Source organism: Petaurus breviceps, unplaced genomic scaffold (assembly GCF_028583685.1).
Source record: "Petaurus breviceps papuanus isolate PSGF00001 unplaced genomic scaffold, PetGlider_PUasm1.0 38, whole genome shotgun sequence".
NCBI lineage: Eukaryota > Metazoa > Chordata > Mammalia > Diprotodontia > Petauridae > Petaurus > Petaurus breviceps.
Genome location: NW_027186304.1, coordinates 39,994,926 through 40,017,231, shown reverse-complemented (window position 1 = coordinate 40,017,231; position 22,306 = coordinate 39,994,926). Strand labels below are relative to the sequence as shown.

General features: G+C 38.9%; 1 protein-coding gene across 8 annotated transcripts in view; it reads left to right on the top strand.

The window, feature by feature from the left end:
• ZNF521 (zinc finger protein 521) overlaps positions 1 to 22,306 on the top strand; it is a 355,179-nt gene that overhangs the window by 131,899 nt on the left and 200,974 nt on the right. For all 8 annotated transcript variants that reach the window (XM_069099829.1, XM_069099828.1, XM_069099825.1 and 5 more), the window contains one exon: positions 15,957 to 19,309. In XM_069099829.1, coding sequence (XP_068955930.1) covers positions 16,397 to 19,309 — 2,913 coding nt within the window. In that variant the 5' untranslated portion in view covers positions 15,957 to 16,396. The remainder of the gene's footprint in view (positions 1 to 15,956; positions 19,310 to 22,306) is intronic.

Here is a 22,306-nt window from a genome sequence, read left to right as displayed (position 1 = left end):
AGAGACAGAGAGAGACAGAGAAGGAAGGAGGGAGAGAGGGAAGAAAAGAAAGAGGGGGAGAGAGAGACAGAGACAGAGAGAGAGAGACAGAGAGAGAGAGACAGAGACAGAGACAGAGACAGAGAGAGAGAGACAGAGAGAGAGAGAGAGAGAGAGAGAGAGAGAGAGAGACAGAGAGAGAGAGAGAGAGAGAGAGAGAGAGAGAGAGAGAGAGAGAGAGAGAGAGAGAGAGAGAGAGAGAGAGAGAGAGAGAGAGAGAGAGAGAGAGAGAGACAGAGAGAGACAGAGAGAGACAGAGAGAGACAGAGAGAGAGAGAGAGAGGAAATGGGACAGGAGAGGGGGTGGGCATGGTGGGAGAGACAGAGAAAGTATGTTAACTGCTTTGACTGTAAAATACCCCCTGGTAGCCAGAGATAAGACACCTTCAGCTGCTCAGAAGGCCTTAGACAGGATGTAAATGAAGCCAATAAAAAATCATTTGAGATCCAGCCATTTTTCTACTCTTCTCTTATTTCCATCTCTGACAGCAAAAGGCTTAATTTATTATATTGCATACCGCACTTACAGGCTCAGCTGAGGAAGTTGCAGAGGGCTGTTTTAGATAGGAGACTCTACAAAGAACAAGATATCTAAATTTCTGGAGAGAACTGAACTTTAGGCTTTTAATCAGTAGTTCTAGCAAAGCCTTCCTGAGTGGAAAGAGTAAGTAAGAAAAGGAAAACCCTATTGATTCTCAAATTATCCTCTCTCTTTCCCTCCACATTTGTTCATTTGTTTTTATTTGGTTAGTGACATATAACCTTTCGCACTGGATCATGGGGGTTCAGATGATTGCCCAAGATTAATAGGTTATTCAAATTAAAATTAAGCATATAGACAAAAAATAAAATAATCCTTAAACCAAAGTTTAAGGGTACAGTCACAGTACAATTCACCACTCACACAGTTGAAATTAGTAACATTGTTTCATCCTTCTCTGTTTTCTTATTATTAATCTCATAATTATTAAAAGTCTTATGCACTTTATGCTTTATATAATGGAAAAGATATTGGCCTTCCCTAGAACTTCATAATCCCAAACTGAACAGACTTCTACATAAGGAAAAACAAACACAACCTAGTAAGCCAAACAAAAACACATTGAACAGATACACACACACACACACACACATTAAATTTTTAAAAAGAGGGAGATGTTAAACATAGCATTAAGTATCCGTCATTTGGATGCTAGCAGTTATAAAAGAAACAATAACTTTCCTTCAGTTTAGTCAGGGAGCCTTCATGGAGGAGTAGGGATTCTAGGGACTTTTCAAAGGAAGGAAAGTAAATCCTTCATGACATGCATTCCTTTTATATGGTGAGTGTGAGAAAGTCTGGAGTGAGGAATGGAAAAACTAGAAAAAAAAATCAGAGCAAAGACTTCATTGTGGATATAGCAGAGGGAATAAGCAGAGTTTCAGAGTAGCTATGAGATTCCAGGTAAAGTGGGGGTAACTTGCTTGAAAATAGAGAGTAAGACATTTCATACTTTATGAACTCAGTGAACCCACTATAGCAAAATGTGTTTCTTTGCTACTCAAATACTTACAAATGATGTTGGGTGCTTGGTAACACAACACATGAGCTATGTGGTTTTTACAGTTAATTAAAAGGTTCTTTAGTGGCCTCATTTATTTTGTTTATTTTGGTACCTTCTCATCCTATGTGGGTCTTGTCCAGTTTCTTCCAAAGATCCTCTATAAGATGCACCTAGGCTCTCCTACAGTTCTCTTTTATGTTTCCTGGGTACCAGGGATCCCTTGAGGCTGTCTGTCTTTCTGTGATCTTTTTCTTTTGCTCTATGAATGGCCCATCTTCTTTTCTGATCATACATTTCCTGAAAAATGTTCCATTAGTTACATTGGATACATGCTTCAGCCTTTTGCAGAAGGTTATACCGTTGACTTCTGGGTCATCCACATCTTCGGTTTGCCAAAGAGTAGAGTGATTCAAGATTTGCAAATAGGCAACACCACCCAGAGAAAATTTGCGTTTAAAAGATTATTTTTTTTTATGCCAGGGAGCAGCTTGGGATCATCATAAACGCTATGCAATTTCCCAAATTACAATAGAGCCTGCTGTCTTATTTCTATTCACTTCTAGGCCCAGCTCATTGTCCATCTGCAGTTTCTATCCTAGATATATGTATTGATGTACTAAATCAGTGGATTGACCTTCCAACTGCAGCATTTCACAGTCGAGATAAGAGATGTTTTTCATTCATTTGGTCTTTCCTCCATGGCTTATCAGACTGACCTGTTGAGAATAATCATTGATCTCCTTGAGGAAGCTCTATCATGTTCTTGGGCTGGAAATATTTAGTATAATATCATTTGTAAATAATAGCATATAGAAGACTCTGCCATCTATAGAGAATCTCTCTTCCCTTCCTTGACAGTAGAGAATATCTTTGGCAAACATACATGCTCCTGCCTTGTGCCTTAACTCAATATCAGAAATCAGAAGATTTTGTTATCTCTGTGTCTGTGTTAGGAATCTTGCATAATCTTAACATATGCATGAAATACTACTTGGAAAAAAAGATTTTAAAGTTATATTTTCTTTTTTTTAATTTTTAAAAATCTGACATTAAATGAACAAAAAAGCATTTCCATACGGAGAACACAAATTAAGGATTCCGTATGGAACTGTGAATCTCATTTCATTCTACTTGCTTTTTAAAATAGTATTTCATAAATTCTCCATGTTACTTTCAGACTTATCTTGTTTATCTCTGCTTCTTTCATAACCTCCCTCTACTCTGTGCATTTTTCAAAATGTTTCAATAGCTTCCTTTGCTGGGGGAGGACGGGGAAATGACTATTTCTAATCCCAAGTCCTTACCCCCATGGGAGGAAAGGAAGGAAAGCAGGAAGGGCCCACCAAATCTACTCAATGGCTGTATCCAAATATACATGTCCTTTGCTCACCTTCTGTCTATCACTTCTCCTCCAGGAGGTCAGTGTTTAGGTTCAAAATATTTCCTCTGGGAACATGGTTGATCATTAAATTAACCTAAGTTCTCTGGTCATTCTAAGTTGTTTTTCTTTACGATGTTGTGAACCTTATTAAACATTTCCCCTGGTTCTGTTCACTTCACTTCACATCAGTTCATACTGCCCAGGATACTATGAAATAATCTCTCTTATCATTTCTTACAGGACAGTAACATTCCCTTACTTTCATATACCACATTTTTGTTTAACCATTCCCCATTTGTCAAAGAGGTAATTCAAGGTGCACTTCCCTCCTTGCTTTCCTTCCTTGCCTCTTCTCTTTTCCTTTCTCTTTATTTTATGTAGTGCTTTAAGGTTTGCAAAGCACTTCATAAATATACTTTATTTTAGCCTCTTAATGATCCTGGAAGATAGATGCTATTATTTTTGTTATTTTACAGTTGAGAGAACTGAGGCAGACAGAGGTTAAGTGACTTGCACAGGGTCACACAACTAGTAGATGTCTGGGGCTGCATTTGAATGAAGTCTTCCTGACTCCAGGTCTAATGCTCTGTCCACTGTATTACCTAGCCACTTTGCATCTACTTAACTCTGGGCCTATTTTATCTCTCCAGAAAAAAAAGGTTACTACATTGAAGGCAAACTTGAAATTTTTCTTCTTCTGTCAGCATTTATTGCTGCACATAGTAATAAACGCTCGTGTAGTGATGATGCTGGTCTCACTTTCCCAAATACGACCTGCTACATCTTATCCTCAGGGTTCATCTTGTGCAGGTGTTCTTACTCTGAGGTCTGTGAACTAAAAAAAAAATTGATCAGTGCATTTGCTTTCCTTTGTCATCATATGTATTTTATTTTATGAGTTTTAGAGCTTCGATCTGAAAAGGCTCCCTTGGTTTCATTCACTTTCCATAGGGATTCATGACACGAGAGTTAAGAACTACCAGTCTAGGGATACCCAAGGGATTTTTGGATTGTTCCCATTTGGGGGATGCCCCCATTCTAGCTTGTTCTTCCATTATTAGCTACCAGTGATTAATGCTCTATTTCCATTTAACTAATGAACTTTAATTAGCTTTCATGAAGGACTATTTATTGCAAATATATAGCAAGAACAGAAGGTAAACATTTGGGACCACACTCTCCCCAGTACAACCTCAGTCCTTGGTGAGAGTATGTTCAAACTTAACATCTCTTCATAACATTTGACCTACTAGTACACTTTCAAATGAGGCAAGGCCCATAGATGGATGACTCCCATCTCTGTTACTGCTAGAATAGGTCAAGTCAATTGCTCAGGAATTTGCTCATCACTGTATGATTCCCCCAAAATACTGGTTGGGACTTCAGCTTCTAGACTCTGGTGATTCACTCTCTTGAATTTTCAGAGCTTACAAGAGATAACCATCTCCACTCACTTTAACCTAAAACAAGAAAAAATAGACAAAAAGAGGCTCGGAACAGAGGGCCAACACACCCAGTACTTAAGAGTCTTGGGTTCTGGTCCATGCTCTGTTTCTAATTACCTTTATAACCTTAGGAAAACTAAACAACCTCTTTGATCCTCAATTTCCTCATCTTTAAAATGAGGTTATGAACAAGAATATTTTCAATTGTCCCTCTCAATTCTCAAATTCCTGTTTCACAGGATATTGTAAGAAAATGATATTAATAACCTGAATTCCCTTTCCTCCCAATGGCAATTTTAGTCATACCCATTTATGTTATATGCATTTAGGTATTAAAGTCAGACTTTCATGGGGCTTCAGCAGCTCAGATTGCAATATGCCAAATGGAATCAATGCTGTTTTTTGTCTGTTTAATAGGCCTTCAGAGAAAAACACTGAAATCTCAAGTGAAAAGAAGTTAGGCTAAAGATCCATTAATCAACACTCTTTTTTTATGATCAGTATTGAGCTAATCAGTATCACAGTGTCTGTGACTTTATGTGAGTAAGGAATAAAAACCAATACCTAGACCTTGGTTCTGTTTATGGACTTCATGCTATCGTGTCTTGGGAGCAGATGCTAGTACAAGTATAAATAACTCTATTTGACCTTTCCATGTCTTTATACTTTCAAGTGCAGAAAGGGGGCTTCATATTTCCTAGCATAGCACTAGTACATAGTTGATTGACACTTAAATGTCTGGTATAAATGAATGAATGACCTGCTAAATTCTTGTTCTACGATTTTCACCGGTTGCCTAAGCAATAGCGGTTGACTGATGTCAATCCCTACTGGTATTACTCCAGTTGTCCCTTGTAAAAAAAATGAGATGAGCACACTCATTTTAATTGGATATTAGTTAACCCCATCCCAATTCTACTGTGTTTTCAGACCATGGGCCATAGATATAAACTAGGCAGAGATTCTCTAACCTCCTCCTGATGAGTTGGGGAATCAAGCTTTGCTGTTTCCTTTTTGGGGGAAGGGGAAGGAAGGAGCATTTATATAGCACCCAGTATGCTAGGCATAGTGCTAGATGCTTTACAAATATTATCTCAGTTGATTCTCACGCTATCCTGAGAGGTAGATGCTACTATTCTCTTCATTTTTTAAGTTGAGATTAAGTGACTTGCCCAGGATCTCATAGCTAATAAATGTGTCAGGATGAATTTGAACTTGGGTTTTCGTGAGTCTTAAGCTTTGTGTTCTGTCCACTGCTACCACCTAGATTTTTTCACTTTTATCCTACACACAAAGTTTTTGTTATTTAAAAATGTTTTTGATAAAGGAAAAATTGGTCCTTGGTCCTTCATGGAGATATCAGAGTTCCCATTCTAACTTTGTCATTGTCTTTCTGTGCTAAATTTAGTAAAATGTAACCTCTCTGAGATACGGTTTTCACTAAATAGAAGGATCATAAAGTTTACCCTAAAGAGATATTGAGAGATTTAATTAACAGAGACCTACATGACAATTTATTCCCACAAAGCTGCAAGCTGGTATTACTATTAACATTTTTGTTACAACAAATGTCCTACAATGTTTGAGAAATCATTTTACATTTTGCCATCATTCCAGATAATTCATAGTCATTCTTGAAATGGATGAGATCCATGACTATCCATAGTCCATCTCTTAGATAGTCATTGTACCAAACATATCACTGGAGCTTTTCACAAATAGCCACATAGACAGATGAAAGTTTTAGGTCTATTTTTACTTCATGTGAGAATACTAATCAATAGTGAGTTGACCAAAAGAAAAGTAGCAGGAAAAATAAGCAATAAAGACTTAGGGAAATTCTTAAAAAAAATATATATATATATATTTTCCCTTAATAAGAGCTGAATGTGACATTCTTTTCTTTAATTTTGTAAATTGTAATTTTACAAAATGCAAATGACACTTCACATGCCTAGTTGAGTGACTGTTTTACTAGTTGACACAATTATAACTCTTAATCCAAGGAGTTTTGTGAGATCCATTTACGCTTTCTATTTGACCCCTTTATCTCTAAGAAAACCAATGGTGCTTCCAACCATCACACTCTGAGATGTTCTACACTAGAAGAGTAAATAACAGCCCTGAAAAATGCCGCTGATAGTTCTTGTTGCTGTTATTGTATAGTGTTGCTTTTGTTGTCATAAGAGTAACAGGAAGTGAAGAATGGTTACTTTGCCTGGTTGTCTGTGGTAGCCTTTTCTACATTAGCAAACTGTATTTATCACTTTGCTTCAGAATGAATCCACAGGGGCTACTAATTGGTCATTAATTAATTTTTAGCCCTTTCAACACCTCTGCATCCTCTAGGGGCTTTGCCTGTAATGGAGTATATAGCATGGCCTTTTCTAAGCCGCTGAAAATTTGTGTCAGCTTTACTGTTGCCTTGGATACACAGAGGTCAAATTCTGTTGCAGCCAGTACTATTTCATTAGAATCTCCACATAACCAACTTTCCCTGGTCTGAAGTGATGACTCACTTTTTGGAACAAAATTCAGTACAACAAAATTCCAATACAAAGAAAGATTTGTGTTTGTTTCTACAAGTCCATTTTGCTTAGATATGTTCTGAATGACTCATATATTTGGTTTCTTTTGGTATCTATGTAATAAACTTTTGTAGATGTGTGTGTGTGTGTTGGGGGGGAGGGGAGTGGTATTGCTTTTTTGTTTTGTTTTGTTTTTAGTGATACCTGAAGACATTGAAATACTGAAAATGTGAACTTTTCTTACCTAAGAAGAATTGTGCATGAGATGTATCAGTCCACCATCACAGTTGAACATTCTATATTCTATGCTGTCACAAAAAGATAGATTTAAAATCATCAGTGGCAGAAAGGAAATAGTACTACATGAAATTTTAATGCATGATTTTCAGGAATTGTGGTTGTTCCCTAATGCAGACTAAGTATGAATTTGAAGCCTACTAGAAGCTTAACTCAAAAAGTTTCCAGAAAAGTTAAACACCTGATAAGAATAGGGCCAGATGCCGGCACCACAGCTTCAGGCACTTTCTATAAAGGGGGAAATAAATGAATGGAAATTTTGTGATCCCTGGTAGAATTTGAAAATGACAGTATTTCTGATTGCTCAAAGAGCATTTCAGCAGTGATAAGTTAGATGATCTAATTGCTGTTCAGAAGACGGTGTGTTCAGTGGTATCTGTACAAACTGCTGCTGAAACCATTCACTCAACCAACATCTCCTAAGTGTGTAGAGCCCCTAGGGGGAGTCACCAAGGGGGATACAGAGTTCAGCCAAGACACTGATTCCTGCCTACATGGACTTTACAGTTTAGTGGGGGTAGAGGGAATGCTATGCAAACACAGGTGAAGACAATACCCCGATGTTACATGATAAATGCATTTGAGAGAGGTGTAAAACCAAGTATTTTATGACTCTGAAGGGGAAGGTAATTATCATCCTATTTTTAAAAATCAAGAATCAGAATAGGATTTGTCGGGGTTTTTTTGCTGTTCTGGAAGAAATATTGCATTTGAGGGATCATGTACAATTGTTTTATATCTGTATTTTTTTTTGATGTAACAATTACAGTTTGAACTTTATGTTTTATGTTTTTAGTAGATATATTCTCTGATTCTGATTTAGTAGGAAGAAAAATGCATATACACTGCTATACTGCTGCATAAATACAAAACACTTTACATTCATTATCTTGCTTAAACCTCAGAACAACTCCGGGAGTTTAGTGGATATACTATTATTCCCATTTCATAGATAAGGCAACTAAGACAGAAAGAAGTTAAGCGGTCTGCCTTTGATCACAGATCGTCTAGAACCCAAGTCCTGTTACTACTAGAGTTCTTTCATTAAATCATGTGGCCTCCCATGGTGAAAGAACCTGAGATGTTAAAATATCCCAGAAACATAAATGTCAGTAGCAAGCCAATGATAAATGTGTAATTTAAATTATTCATAACTTTCATAGTCACCAGATAAAGAAATTCTGCAAATAAGTTGTACAACGCAGGATTTTCAGTATTAAACACTCACATTGTGTAGCAGTAGAAAACTGAGGCTCAAGTATCTTGAGGATTTTGTCCCTGGGCGCATAGTGGGAGTGGGCAAGGGGGTGGTGTGTGTGCCAGAGCTGGGATTTGAATCCAGGTTTCCTGGCTCCAACTTCTATACTCTTTTCCAGGACAACATATTGAAAACTCAGAGACTGGTGCTTATCAGTCAACCAGCTAGTCAATCAACAAGCATTTATGAGATGCCTACTATATGTCAGGAAGTTTCCTTAGTTGTGTATGAGGGCAATGTTAGTGGTTTTAAAGAAAAAAAAATAAAGGAAAGAAATAGTGCCAACCCGAACAATTGTAAACGACTTTTCCTTCTCTCTGGCTTTCAGAAGTACATCGTGATTTCCTTAAATGAATTGGATGATGACTGCTCTCTAACTGGTATCACATCAGCTTTTTCCTCTGATTTGAGAGGTGGAGTTAAATGTGAACTGCTTAAGAATGCACTGTTTTCTATTTAATTTGGCTGGGGAAGATGGAATTCATTGAGCGCCGTCTGTTCAAATGAACTTTAAGCAACAGCAAGCAAAACATTTATACTCCTTTCTACATACATAATAGCAATGTGTCTGGTGAAGGAGACATAATAGAGCTAAAAGCAAGGGTTACCTTAAGGGAGGAATAGAGGAATGTTCACTATTTAGATAGGTTCATCTTAAGCATTAATAGTATTCTACAATAAGAAGCCCTTCCTCCCCCTTTTAACCGTTTAACACTGTCAAGTGCTAAAAGAAATTTCCAGCTGTAAGAGTGGGGATCTGTCTCTCTTCCAAAGACGCATTAACACACATATGTACACACGCACATGCACATGCACACACGCACACACTCACACACTCACACTCACAACCTCTTCCCAGCCCAGCCCCAGATGCTATCTTTAATGTGAAACCCTTTTACGGTTCTCCTCTCCACTGAATATAACCCAGTTGCTGATAATAAGTCTTCACACAGCAGTTTGGAAATAACAATAGAATTTTAAACATCTGTAAATTAGAAATAATTTTTATAATTTATTATATTTATGTGTATGATATATTAAAGTGTATTATGCATGTAAATATTTTATAAATAAATACATTCATAATACATTTTTATATTTTATGAATTACAAATAAATAGTTCCTATTTTTTATTTGGATGCCTATTGCACAGTATTTGTTTTCAAGTAGTTAAATAAGTTATAGACAAATGAGTGTTTTCAACAAGGGACCATTGATAGGAACTAATATGAAAAAGAGAAGTGATGTTTTTATTATTAGCGTTACAATTGAGGATGAATGAAGAAAATTGCATAATAATGCAAGAGTTTTTATTTAGAAGTACTTTCAGCTTTAAGTATTTCCAGTATTAAAATAGGATATTTAACTTTGTTAGATGATGTTCAAAGTGCTCTGATCTAATTGAGATCAGAGTAGCACTTCAGTATTATTGTAAACCTTCCCGTGACATATCTATTAAGCAGATATCTCATCATATTGTTCTTTTTGTACAGTGCTTAACTTCCTCATTTCACATTTGTTCACACCTGTTTATTCCTTTGAGAGTTCTTATCTTTAAGTTCTTATCTTTAAGGTGGTTCAATTAGCCAAGGAAGTACTGCAAACTCTATCCAATGTGAAAATAAATATAAAACATTTTTTAATAGGTCTTATAAAATGTAGTACTAGTTTCAGCCAAGGGGGGCGGTGGTGGTGGTGGTGGAGGAAACACCAGGACTTTAATGTCTGGAAATCTATTTGGGGCTTATAACTCTTGGTTGACACTTACTCTGTTACCTACTGACTTAAATTTTGCTTTGATATTCAATGTATACTGCTGGCTTTTGTGCTAATGTTTTATGGAGAAATGAGAAATATTTGACATTATATGTTCAGCACCAGGATCGTATGTCATACACTTGTCCCTCCCCTTAACATTTTACCTTTCTGTAAGGAACTGTGAGGTGAAAACCTGTATACTATAATTTGTGGAGACTTGTGAACACAGTCAGCCTGGTTTAAATTCTATGAATTTTTAGACATCTCCACCTTGTCGTGTTTAATTTCTGTGCTGCCAGTATCCACACGAGTACGTGTTTACACCACACATGTGTTTACAGCATTTCTGCTGGACCACTTATGCCAATATTGTACATTTCATAGAAAACTAATTTCCAGTAGATTCCCACAGGGGAAAGAAACTTTAAAAAAGAATAATATATCTATGCTGTATACATGCAAACATCCCCCCAGTCACATACAACACATATTAAGTACACCTTTTTGTTTATATATAGTTTTTTGTCCAGGGACCTGAGAAACATTAGCTAATGTTCATAACACCTCAGAGGGTAAGGAACTAGAATTATTATCTTCATATTGCAGGTAGACAAACCTAGGGAGGGATGGATTAAATGACTTGGCCAGGTCACTCTCTAAGCCATTTGTGAAGCTAGAAGTGAAACTTCAGGACTCCCATGATGCAAGGTTCCATTCTCAAGAAAAGAACAGGGTTTACCACTATTTCTCTGATTCCCTTGAAAAGTCACTGTTGATGTAAATCCTGTCCCTGTTAAGGAAGCCTTGCTGTGGGGCACTTGCACACACATGATACTGAGTCCCTAAAGGACAGTTAAGAAACTACTCTGCCGTTACCATGAACCTGCTCAGGTACTAGCAAAATCTGAGCCAGGCTGGCTTTCATAGCCTTAGTGATGTGAAGGCCTGTATGTCCTTATGGTTCCTCCAGTTATCCAGAAACTACTTGGGGGAGCCCTGAAGAGCCTTCCAGAAGGACTGACATCACATTTACAAACCTCCACTATTTGGGTGTTATTAAATGTCACTTCAGTGCTATGGGTAAAAGCAGACAGACGAAGGTTCCTGTCTTCAGGAAGCTTCCATGAATAAACTAAACAAGACAAGTAAGTGGAGGGAGAATTCGTGGATGGTCTGTATCTTTTGAGTGACCTTTTCTCCCCTCTTCTTTGTTCTTAATTTTATTTTTGTCCGTTCTGGCATGCTATTTACACCCAAGTGTGCGGGTGTCCCTTTTTTTTCCCTTCTGTCCCTTCAAAGATGGGACTGTAAAAGTGACTAGGTCATGTAGCCTTTTGATGACTGAGGGCCCTTTTCTCGGACAGCCTGTTAAATCGGTCGGCAGCACCAGTGATAAAATCACTTTCAGATCTGTAACTCTTCCTTCACTACTACTCAGGTTGGCACACGAGAAACTGGCAATGCACCACAGCGATGCTTTGTGCTCCTGTGATTTTTTTTCCTATGGAATAACTCCTTCTGGTATTACTTCACTTTTCTGTTAGTGAGCACTTTCCCCTATAAATATGACTGCACAGGTGTTGCTCTGCTCCTAACTGAGTTTCCAGCTGTCCTCCTCCAACACAGACCAGGCAAAATCTGTTGTTTAGGCCTATTAGGCAGACTAGAGAACTATCAAGCCTGAGATGGAGGTCTTCCTTGCAGGATATGGCAGTTTTGTTGCCAGGAGATGGTCAGGAAAGCCTGGCTGGCTAACAAAGACAGTCCTTCAGCTGCTGGGTGTAGTTCCAGATTTGCATCCCCTTTGGCAGCAGCACAGAGGCTGCTGCAGTGTGGCCAGCCAGCAAAATTAGGAAAGAAGGACCTCTTTTATTTACTCAGGCTGCTGAATCATGGGCATTCCTGTCTGCTTGGAGAAAAGTCAGGCAGCTCGACTTTCCACTCAAAGTCTCAGGAGTGTTTGATACTTTCATCTCTGAGTGTTCACACACTTGTTTTAATGTGCTTTATGGAAATGGTGAAACTCAGCAAGTACAGTTGCTGTAGAAAAACATCTGCACTAACTATTCACACACATTTACATCTTTAAATAGACTTTTAGGTCTTGCAGTCTGGTTTCCAGCAAAGTTTTTCAGCTGTGAGAGCTGCAGCTCTCCTAGAGTCAACTAGTGTGAAGTTATTAGTTCCAAAAATTAAAATTTAACATGGACATGCTAAGTGCTTCACACTGAAAGGCAGAATGTTTGCCATAACAAAAAAGGCATTCCCAGTAAGTAGCACTTAACGAGTGTGAAAGGGGAAAAAGTAATGTTGTTTGAGAAAATAGAATGGTAAGAAATCTTCCAGTGTTTCTTCTTTTCTTAAAAGGAAGGAGCTTGTGATCACTGGAATTTACATCAGTAACGTGGATGTGGTTGGCCCTGTGAGAACCTAGAAGTTTATGGGAACATTGACAGGCTCTCTTTCAAGAGCTCAGTTATTCCTTGGAGACTTTTGGCAAAAGAGGCCTTAGGAGAGACTGATATCTTCCCAGCATGTACAGGTTACTTAACCCAATGGGATTTTAGTAAGTGAGTCCCTTGTGTTTCACTTGGAGAATAGACCCATTGATTGTGCTGGTAAAATGAGATATTTGACGTAATTAAACACACACACACACACACACACACACATATCCCAGAACTCAGCCTTCCAAGGATTATTTATTTATAGAGGATGAGCCTTCTTTGCTTTGTCCCACCCTTTTCTCCAATGCCATTTCCTGCTTTACAAAATTAGATTGGTACATCAAATTGTTTTGAAATTAATTCATGAATAATCCTACATAAGATTTCAAAGGACATTTTAGTTGCAAAGATACAGCAGCTACTTCAACTTAGCCTACCTCCCCCAGCACTTGCCCAGGCAGAAGATCTAAGGAACCTTACAGATCATCAGGAATAGAAATGGACCTGGGGTCAGAAGATTCTGAGTTCAAATCCCAACTCTGTCTTGTCTGTGACATTAGATCACTCACTTAAACTCTCTTTGCCTCAGTTTTCTTATCTCTTAACTATAAAGATGAGAGGGTTATGCAAAATAAGCTCTAAGTCCCCTTGTAGTCCCCAATCTGTTCTCACACCTTATTTTTATAAATGAAGAAACTTAGGGTTAAATAACTGAAATGATTTCCCATCATCACACAGGCAATAAAGAACAGAGAAAGGATATGAACTCAGGTCTTCTGAACCTGAATTTAATTCTCTTCCTATTGTGTTACACTAGGTAAAAGCCAAGTGAAAATTTAAAATCTAAGAGAGTAGAGACATGGGATAAAAAGGCCCCTGTATCCTTTACAGTCAGTATCTTGGACTAGCTAACCATCAGGCTCACTTGACATGTGGTTGAGATTTATAAACAAAAGAAAATAGTTATGTAATAGGTAAAGGCAGGTCTAGGCCACAAATGAGAAAATGATTTAAGCATTGTGCTGGTGATTGTGCACTATTTATAACCGCCCATCGCTATACATTCCCTTACACATTTATGTAATAATATATCATGCCTGCACAGGATGTGCAGTTGTATAATAAATTCACTTATTAAATTTGTAGGCCCAGTAGCAATGGCATATCCTTCCAGCTCAGTTGCATGACAAATTCTGATTCACTGTTTTCTCTGAATGTACAAAGGAGATGTGTTTGAAAAATATTTTTTAAGGGAAATGACAGGATTTAAGTCTAACAGACAAATTCAAAGGTTGGTATATTTATACCCCATGTGTTCTGCAAATTCAGTAGCTAGCAATGTCAACTTTGGAAAAGGAAAAAAAAATCTTGGATTCATTTTAGTTGATATCAGTTTTCAGTGGCATGTCGTTTTCTTTATGGGAATTAGATCAACTGCTAGAATCATCATGACTTTTTTTCTCTTATTTTTACTGTATCCTGAATGCTGAGTGGTCATATATGCCCTGAGCTTACAAGCATGAACTATCTGTGTGTGTAGCATGTTGTCTTTCCTAGTGGTAGTGATTAGACCTAATTCTATGTTTGTCATGTTGGGTTACGGAGTCGTAAGAGAGAGGATGCAAAATCATGCGGTTTTCAACTTGTATTGAAAAGCATTGTTGCAATGGGCAAGAATCCAAGTATGGTGTTTGGTTGTTTTCTCAGAGTTCGATGGTTGCCATCTGGCATTGATAGTGAGATGGTGTTGTCATCAGTTTCTAGATGCAGGAAAGGAATAGATCCTCATCTGTTTCCTGTGGATAAGCAAGAGGTTGATAATCTAGTAAAAATCTTGTTACCTTAAAGAAAGCAGACTTGGAATTTGTTTATATAACAGCAGCCAGCTCTGACTTTCATGTGAATATTGGAACTTGTTAGTGAGCTGGAGTTATTCAAGACTTTTTATTTTTTTAAAAGTAGTTTTCATTAATTAATTTTCCACGTTCTGTACTTTGTCAAATCTACTTTTCTGAAGAAACAATTTTGATAAAGGGTGAAGAATTTTTTCTTTTTTTTTTTTAAACTGATTCGGAAAGCAAGTATCAGAGGAGGAAAAGAGGTTTTATAGCTAATTTTGAAATGACCCTGCTGTCCTCTGACTTGTTAATAAGAAGGCAAGAGAAATAACAGTAAGTACTTGCTAACTCTGTAGATATGAAAGCATAGTAATTTTATGGATAACTTGTTTAGCTGAGTAGCTGGCTTACATTCTTGTTTGTCTTCTTTGTTGCTCATAAATCTTTCAGCGTTTACCATAATCATTTATCACTTTTCCTGTTTCCAGTTTTTACAAGTTGCTTTGTCTATGCTCACCTCCAAGTCCAGGTTCTGTTTAGCTAAGGAAGTTCAGGCTGTTGAAGCTTTTGCAAAAAGGAAGAAATGGTGGGCCACCTCTTGAACTTTAAGAACAAAATACACGATTAAAAAATCTGGCTCTGGTGAAAGTCTCTCATTTTCCTTTGATCCTGGTAGACTTAGTACATGTAATACCTTGCATTACCCTGCTAACATTTAATAATCCGCTTGTTGGCCTGGGCTATCCCCATCTTCTAGTTATTGGAGAAATGCTAGTTGTCTTTCATTACCCAAGAAATAATTATTATTGTGTTTTCTGTCTGCCTTTGTGCGCTTATTTTTTAATATTTTTTTGCTGGAAGCAATAAGGCCTGTATCAATAATAACCCCCATGAAAGATTTTGGTCTTCAGAACTATCTTTTTATATAAAAACAAGCAAAATGCAGAGGGAATTTTTTATTAAATATTAGACATCTGGGTTGACTGCATTAATTTTAAATCACTCTTATAATATTTCCCCTTTTCATTTGGTTCTTCAGATGCTCACATAATATGCAAATCATTTTACAATGAATACAAAAGAAACATTAAATATATTAAAATCTGCATTTTAATAAAGTTGTCAATGTATAATATATATCCTGCAACTAAGGAAGAATGATAAAAAGTAATAAAAGGGTAATTTAGACATAGAACTATTTAATAACTTTTCATATTTTACAATCTGATAAAAGTAAATGTAGAATAAAAAGCTTTGGATTCATGTTTTAAAATCTCCCTTTCTGAGTTCTACCTGCTCTGTCCTTGCTACATGGTTCTAAACGTCATAACTGGTGCATACACATTGTGATGATAAAATGATCTTTCCCCATTGAAATCCCAACATATAAAATGCATTGGTGCGTTCTTTCTTGTTCCAGATGGAGTAGATGTTGAAGATGACCCCACCTGTTCTTGGCCAGCATCCTCGCCTTCCAGCAAGGACCAGACTTCCCCCAGCCATGGAGAAGGCTGTGATTTTGGAGAAGAAGAAGGTGGCCCAGGGCTGCCCTACCCTTGCCAGTTCTGTGACAAGTCCTTCAGTCGCCTCAGCTACTTAAAACACCATGAGCAGAGTCATAGTGACAAGCTGCCCTTTAAATGTACGTATTGTAGTAGACTGTTTAAACACAAGCGGAGCAGAGACCGCCATATAAAACTCCATACAGGAGATAAGAAGTACCATTGTAGTGAGTGTGATGCAGCGTTCTCTAGAAGTGATCACCTGAAAATCCACTTAAAGACTCACACGTCCAACAAGCCATATAAGTGTGCCATTTGTCGACGCGGATTCCTCTCCTCCAGTTCGCTCCACGGTCACATGCAGGTTCACGAGAGGAACAAAGATGGCTCCCAGCCAGGCTCTAGGATGGAGGACTGGAAAATGAAGGACACCCAAAAATGTAGTCAGTGTGAGGAAGGCTTTGACTTTCCCGAGGATCTCCAGAAGCACATTGCAGAGTGCCACCCCGAGTGTTCCCCCAACGAAGACAGGGCCGCCCTCCAGTGTGTTTACTGCCACGAGCTTTTTGTAGAGGAGACATCGCTTCTGAACCACATGGATCAGGTGCACAGTGGCGAGAAGAAGAATTCATGCAGTATTTGCTCAGAGAGCTTTCATACGGTTGAAGAACTGTATAGTCACATGGACAGTCACCAGCAGCCTGAGTCATGTAACCACAGCAATAGCCCTTCTTTGGTCACTGTTGGGTACACCTCAGTATCTAGCACCACCCCAGATTCTAACCTCTCAGTGGACAGTTCTACAATGGTAGAAGCAGCCCCACCACTCCCCAAGAGCCGTGGGAGGAAGCGGGCTGCCCAACAAGCCTCTGACCTTACTGGCCCCTCCAGTAAGCAAGCAAAAGTTACCTACAGCTGCATCTACTGCAATAAACAGTTATTTTCAAGTCTTGCAGTACTGCAGATTCACCTAAAAACTATGCATTTAGATAAACCTGAGCAGGCCCATATTTGTCAGTATTGCTTAGAAGTGTTACCCTCGCTCTACAACCTGAATGAACATCTTAAACAAGTCCATGAAGCTCAGGACCCCGCTCTGATTGTTTCCGCCATGCCCGCCATGGTCTACCAGTGCAACTTCTGTTCTGAAGTTTTTAATGACCTCAATACTCTCCAGGAACATATTCGATGTTCTCATGGATTTGCAAATCCTGCTGCTAAGGATAGTAATGCATTCTTTTGTCCTCATTGCTATATGGGGTTTCTTACTGATTCTTCCTTAGAAGAGCACATAAGACAGGTCCATTGTGACCTTAGCAATTCCCGTTTTGGTTCCCCGGTGCTTGGAACACCAAAAGATCCTGTTGTGGAAGTGTATTCTTGTTCTTACTGTACAAATTCTCCAATATTCAACAGTGTTCTCAAACTGAACAAGCATATTAAAGAAAACCATAAGAACATTCCTTTGGCACTGAATTATATTCACAATGGAAAGAAATCCAGAGCCCTGAGCCCACTGTCCCCCGTGACGATAGAGCAGACATCTTTAAAGATGATGCAGGCCGTCGGTGGGGCTCCTCAGCGTCCAACAGGGGAGTATATTTGTAATCAGTGTGGGGCAAAATACACTTCCCTGGACAGTTTTCAGACTCATTTAAAAACTCATCTCGACACTGTGTTGCCCAAACTGACCTGTCCTCAGTGCAACAAGGAGTTTCCAAATCAGGAATCTCTACTGAAGCATGTCACCATTCATTTCATGATCACCTCAACATATTATATCTGTGAAAGCTGTGACAAGCAGTTCACGTCTGTGGATGACCTCCAGAAGCACCTCCTGGATATGCACACCTTTGTCTTCTTCCGTTGCACCCTCTGCCAAGAGGTTTTTGACTCCAAAGTGTCCATTCAGCTTCACTTGGCTGTGAAGCATAGTAATGAAAAAAAAGTCTACAGGTGTACATCCTGCAACTGGGACTTCCGCAACGAGACTGACCTCCAGCTCCACGTCAAACACAACCACCTGGAGAACCAAGGGAAGGTGCACAAGTGTATCTTCTGTGGCGAGTCTTTTGGGACTGAGGTGGAACTGCAGTGCCACATCACAACTCACAGCAAGAAATACAACTGCAAGTTTTGCAGCAAAGCGTTCCACGCCATCATTTTGTTAGAGAAGCACTTGAGGGAAAAGCATTGTGTCTTTGAGACAAAAACTCCCAACTGTGGAACCAACGGAGCTTCAGAGCAAGTGCAGAAAGAGGAGGTAGAGCTCCAGACTTTGCTGACCAACAGCCAGGAGTCCCACAATAGTCACGATGGGAGCGAAGAAGATGTGGACACATCTGAACCCATGTATGGGTGTGATATTTGTGGTGCTGCCTACACCATGGAGACTCTGCTGCAGAATCATCAGCTTCGAGACCACAACATTAGACCTGGAGAAAGTGCCATAGTAAAGAAAAAAGCAGAGCTCATTAAAGGAAATTACAAGTGCAATGTCTGCTCTCGAACATTCTTCTCGGAGAACGGCCTCCGTGAACATATGCAGACCCACTTGGGGCCGGTGAAACATTACATGTGCCCTATTTGTGGAGAACGGTTTCCTTCCCTTCTGACTCTTACTGAACACAAAGTTACACATAGTAAGAGCCTGGATACTGGAAACTGCCGAATTTGCAAGATGCCCCTCCAAAGTGAGGAGGAATTTTTAGAGCATTGCCAAATGCACCCTGATCTGAGAAATTCCTTGACGGGATTTCGTTGTGTGGTATGTATGCAGACAGTGACCTCTACCTTGGAACTCAAAATCCATGGGACATTCCACATGCAAAAAACAGGGAATGGGTCAGCAGTACAAACCACAGGGCGTGCTCAGCATCTCCAAAAACTGTACAAGTGTGCTTCTTGCCTGAAGGAATTCCGCTCAAAGCAAGATCTAGTGAAGCTTGATATCAATGGTCTGCCGTACGGTCTATGTGCTGGCTGTGTGAACCTCAGTAAGAGTGGCAGCCCAAACATCAGCATCCCTTCCAGCAGTAGTAGACCAGGCTTGGGCCAGAATGAGAACTTGGGTTCCATTGAGAGCAAAGGCAAGGCGGGGGGACTGAAGACTCGTTGCTCTAGTTGCAATGTAAAATTTGAATCCGAAAGTGAACTTCAGAATCACATCCAGTCCATCCACAGAGAGCTCGTTCCAGATAGCAACAATACGCAGTTGAAAACACCCCAAGTATCTCCAATGCCCAGAATCAGTCCTTCCCAGTCGGATGAGGTAACTTTTCTTTTTATGTTTGCTGTTTAACCTCCTCAAGAAACCATCTTCACTCTATCCTCACACTTTCTCCAGCTTTATTGTCACTTGCCAAGAGAGGTTTAGATTGAAATGTGATCTAGTTTCCCCCCATAGCTGTTAGCTAGTAATTACGTGCATCTCGATAAGCAGCATTTTGGATTGAATGGTGCAAAATAGGACTAATTCCAGTCTCCCTAGGATATTGTCTTCTCTGTGACTGAAGAGACCAGCATTCATGCCAGCACAACTGAGATCTGGAATCTTAACACAGCTCCACTGTGAACTGAAATCCCCAGCTATGACTTGTGTGTATAGCAAATAGATAATGACAGAAAAGTAAGATACCATGAGCCAACATGCTGGCTTAAAGAGTAAATTAAAAAGAATATATATTTGTGAATAACAAATTGGTTCAGGGTGGCTTTTTAATACCATGCTGTCAACACTCACTGTTCTCTTTTGTCTTCTGGGTAGAGATGAAAACATTGCCTCACAACACTATTTAAAGAAATCATTCATCAAATACCCCATGCACAGCACCCTGACTGAAGTCACCATCCAGGCTTTCAACTCTTTATTTGGGTTTAAGGTTCAAAATTAATTGTTTCTTCTTAACTTTGAGATGGTTTTCATATACTTTTTTCCCCCAAGATGAAGACAAGAAACAAATCCATTCTAAAGGAGGCAGTTTTATAAATCGTCAATCCTAGACGTTAAATTGAGTCCTCTATTTTCTTATGATTTCCTTATGGTTTTGGTGCTGGTACTCAAACTCAGCTTCTCTTGTTCCCAATTTGCCCAAACTTTTATTGGGACAAATGAATGACCCTGGGAGAGCTATCTTCTTTTATTCCAGGGTCACTGAATTTTCCTTATCTGTTCTCTGCACTCACATCCATTTGGGCACACCCATAGTGCTTCACTGCAGATGATTATCAGGCAACCAGTAGGGGATATCTGAAAAGAAAATCATGGTGTCCATCTTCTTACAATATCTCATCTTTGTGGCAGGCAAATTCTTGTACTTCGAATCTACTTTTCCTTTCCTCCTCCTTATAAGACATGTGCCATGGAGATTATTAATATTAATTATTATTATTGTTAATAATAATAGTTAGAAAGAGATGGATAGGACCTGTGATATTGTTGCCATAAGGAACTGCTAGGAGAGGGGACTGGCTCCTCTAATTCAGTTCTGTACCTTCTCTTGTAATTTAGAAGCCTTAGTTGCCTAGAACAGATGTATTAAACACATGGCACCCAGGCCAGTGGGACCTGCAACACTCCTGTGCTGCAGCCTGAACTAGATAAAAAAATATAACTGGTAAATAATTAGCAAAGTAAGTAAAAGCATAGTAAAACATCGACAATATTAAAATGTGTTTTTCTAAGTCAAGTTGTGCCCTCAGGGCTGCTGGTGTATGTTTTAGTGGCCTTTGTTTCTATTTAACCTAGAGTACTGAGTGACTTCCTCATTATGTGTCAGAGTCAGGACTTGAATCCCAGGAAAATAGGGTTTTAGGGCTACCTCTTTTTTCCACAATATAACACTGACTCTATAATAGTAATAATTATAATTTATTCCAGTTGGTTTTCAGTCATGTCTGACTCCTTGTGTACCCATTTGGGATTTTCTTGGCAAATTTCCTTCTCCAGCTCATTTTACACATGAGGAAACGGAGGCAAACAAGGTTAAGTGACTTGCCCAGGGTCACACAGCTAGCAAGTATCTGAGGCTTAATTTAAACCTAGGTCTTCCTGACCACAGGCTCAGTGTTCTATCTACTGTACCACCTGTGCAATAGTCCACTTAATATTAAACACAAAAGAATAAGATTAGAATAGCAACTTGTCCTGGGATAATTTCTATCTGAGGATGACAACAGCAATATCTTTTCAAACAGTACAGGGCCGCTAAGAGAAAAGCTTTGAGATTATTTTATACTTTCTTTTGGCCTAGGCAGGGGTGGAGAACCTGTGGCCTTAATGGCCTACTAGATCCTTTGACTGATTCAGAAGGCTACACTTAAGGATCTAGAAGGCCATAAGTGTCCTCAAGGCCACAGGTTCCCCCACCATTGGACCAGAGGCTTCCCTTGAAATAAAAATGTTAATAATTGAAATTAGTGGATGATATTTTTAAAGGTAAAGGTTTTTATGGAAAAAAAACCCCACAACATTCTTCTTTTTTTTTTTAAGCAATTGGGGTTAAGTAACTTGCTCAAGGTTACAGGGTCAGTTATTTCTGGGTGTGGTGCGGAGTATCTGAGCCCGGGATTCAATCCCCAAGTCATCCTGACACTGGAGCCGCTGCTCTAACTCGCTGAGCCACCTGGCCGCGCCTAAGCAATTGGGGTTAAGTAACTTGCTCAAAGTTACACAGCCACGGGTTTCTGGGTGGGTGCTAAGTGTCTGAGCCCGGGATTCAATTCCCAGGTCATTCTGACACTGCAGCTGGTGCTCTTACTCACTGTGCTACCTGGCCGCCCCCCACAACATTATTCTTAAGCTGCCACTGAAAAACAGAGATTTGAGTTTAATTTGTATATCACATGGGTTTAATTTAAATGTATATAGACATTCTAAAAATGAATACAAAAAAAAAACCAAAAGCTCAAGTTGCTTGTATTTTTTTTTTTTAACAAAAACGATCCAGGAAAGAGTGAGTCTCTGCTAATTTAGTTCTTCTTTTTTCATGTTCCACTGGTCAGACCACAGATACTCCTTCATCACTTTGGTTTATTTTCTATTATATTCCTTAAACTATTAAATTTATTATTAAGATTTGAAATGAAAATATTTCAAAGAGGAGGGATGATACTATAAGTGCATCTCTAATGAGCTACTAAGTATTAGTGACAAGTGGATTTAGAATTGTTGGGTTAGAGCTAATAGTTTCCATTCTTATTCACAGGACTGAGTCAAGCTAGCTCTTGGGATGCTCCTTAATCTTGATAACAATTAGTAAGCTTTTCT